This window comes from Bison bison, unplaced genomic scaffold (assembly GCF_000754665.1).
Source record: "Bison bison bison isolate TAMUID 2011002044 unplaced genomic scaffold, Bison_UMD1.0 scf7180017543735, whole genome shotgun sequence".
In the NCBI taxonomy this organism is placed as follows: Eukaryota; Metazoa; Chordata; class Mammalia; order Artiodactyla; family Bovidae; genus Bison; species Bison bison.
Genome location: NW_011412352.1, coordinates 28,802 through 30,047, shown reverse-complemented (window position 1 = coordinate 30,047; position 1,246 = coordinate 28,802). Strand labels below are relative to the sequence as shown.

The 1,246-nt window shown below is 48.2% G+C and overlaps 1 protein-coding gene across 1 annotated transcript in view; it reads right to left on the bottom strand.

The window, feature by feature from the left end:
* Positions 1–2: 2 nt before the first annotated feature.
* AWAT1 (acyl-CoA wax alcohol acyltransferase 1) overlaps positions 3–1,246 on the bottom strand; it is a gene marked incomplete at its 3' end in the record, with an annotated part of 6,477 nt that continues 5,233 nt past the window's right edge. Inside the window, exon 6 of the mRNA XM_010855973.1 lies at positions 3–176. Within this exon, the coding sequence (XP_010854275.1) occupies positions 3–176 (174 nt within the window). The remainder of the gene's footprint in view (positions 177–1,246) is intronic.

Sequence of the window (1,246 nt, the reverse complement as noted above, 5' to 3'; positions counted from 1 at the left end):
ACGGCAGGAGCCCAGTGGAGCCTTGGCGGAAGCCTCGTCCATAGAAGACGCAAAAATAGAAACCAAGAATCTGGCGGAAGTAGCTCTGGAACTTGTACATACGGCTGTCCTTATGGAACAGCACCTGATCATACACCTCAGTTTCTCCAAAAGTGTAGGTGGGGACCAGATGAGCCCTGTAGGAAAACCTTGATTAATTTCCCAAACACAGCCTGGGGTGGAGAACCCCCCAGGAAGAACTTTTGTTTCTGGCCAGGCTCCCATCTATTATAAAATCCCTGTGGTGTAAAACATTTCTTCTTGCACCGAATATGGCTCCTGTCGTTAGTATCTCTTTTTCCTGAAATTTTCAAGGCCAATGAGAGTACTCTCTCTGGGCCAGGATCACAAGGACAAGATATGGGGGCAGAAATCCACAGGAACCCACACTGCATAAAGAAAAAGCTTCCAGGAGGTGTCCTGAAGGGGAATATCTATTTCTAGTAGGAAGCACAGAGTAAAAGACGATGGTTTGGCACAGATGTGTATGTATATGTATGAGGTGCCTCTCGCCTGCAGGGACTGTGCATAAGGTGTTCTGTCCTAGGTCTTGAGACTAGAGCGGAGTACAGTTGTTTCCCTCTCATAGAGCCATGGGAATCCACTCTGAGAGAGCCCTACGTAGAAAAGCAGGCTCCTTATGTCTTCCTGTGAGAGTAAGGAAAACAGTCTCTCTTACACAAATCTTTGTGAATTACTACTGGCGATCTCTTAGTGTTTTGGCACATATTACCTCTTTTGGTTCCTCACAGCAGAGACAGTGGAAAAACACACCGAGAGGTTATTTTCTTTTTTCTACAGCTCCAGAAGCCCAGGTTCAGGAGGGGGAAGGTCACATAGGTATTCAGTGAGTGGCAGGAGCTGGACTAGAACCTAGGTCTCTTTGCTCCCAGCTCAGAGCTCTCTCCACCACATTATGCTCCAAACTGACAAACAGGCCACTCAGACAAGGTCCTCAGAAGTACTTCCCCTCTTCTGTGAAGCTGCTAGAGGACAGTTGTCCCTGTGTCCAGTGAACTGGCATGCTGACATGATGGAGCCCCCACAGCTCTAGCCTTGGACTCCTGCTCTTTGCTTGCATACTAAGTCACTTCAGTTGTATCCAGCTCTGTGCAACCTATGGACTGTAGCCCACCAGGCTCCTCTGTCCAAGGGATTTTACAGGTGAGAATACTGGAGTGGGTTGCCATTTCCTTCTCCAGGGGAT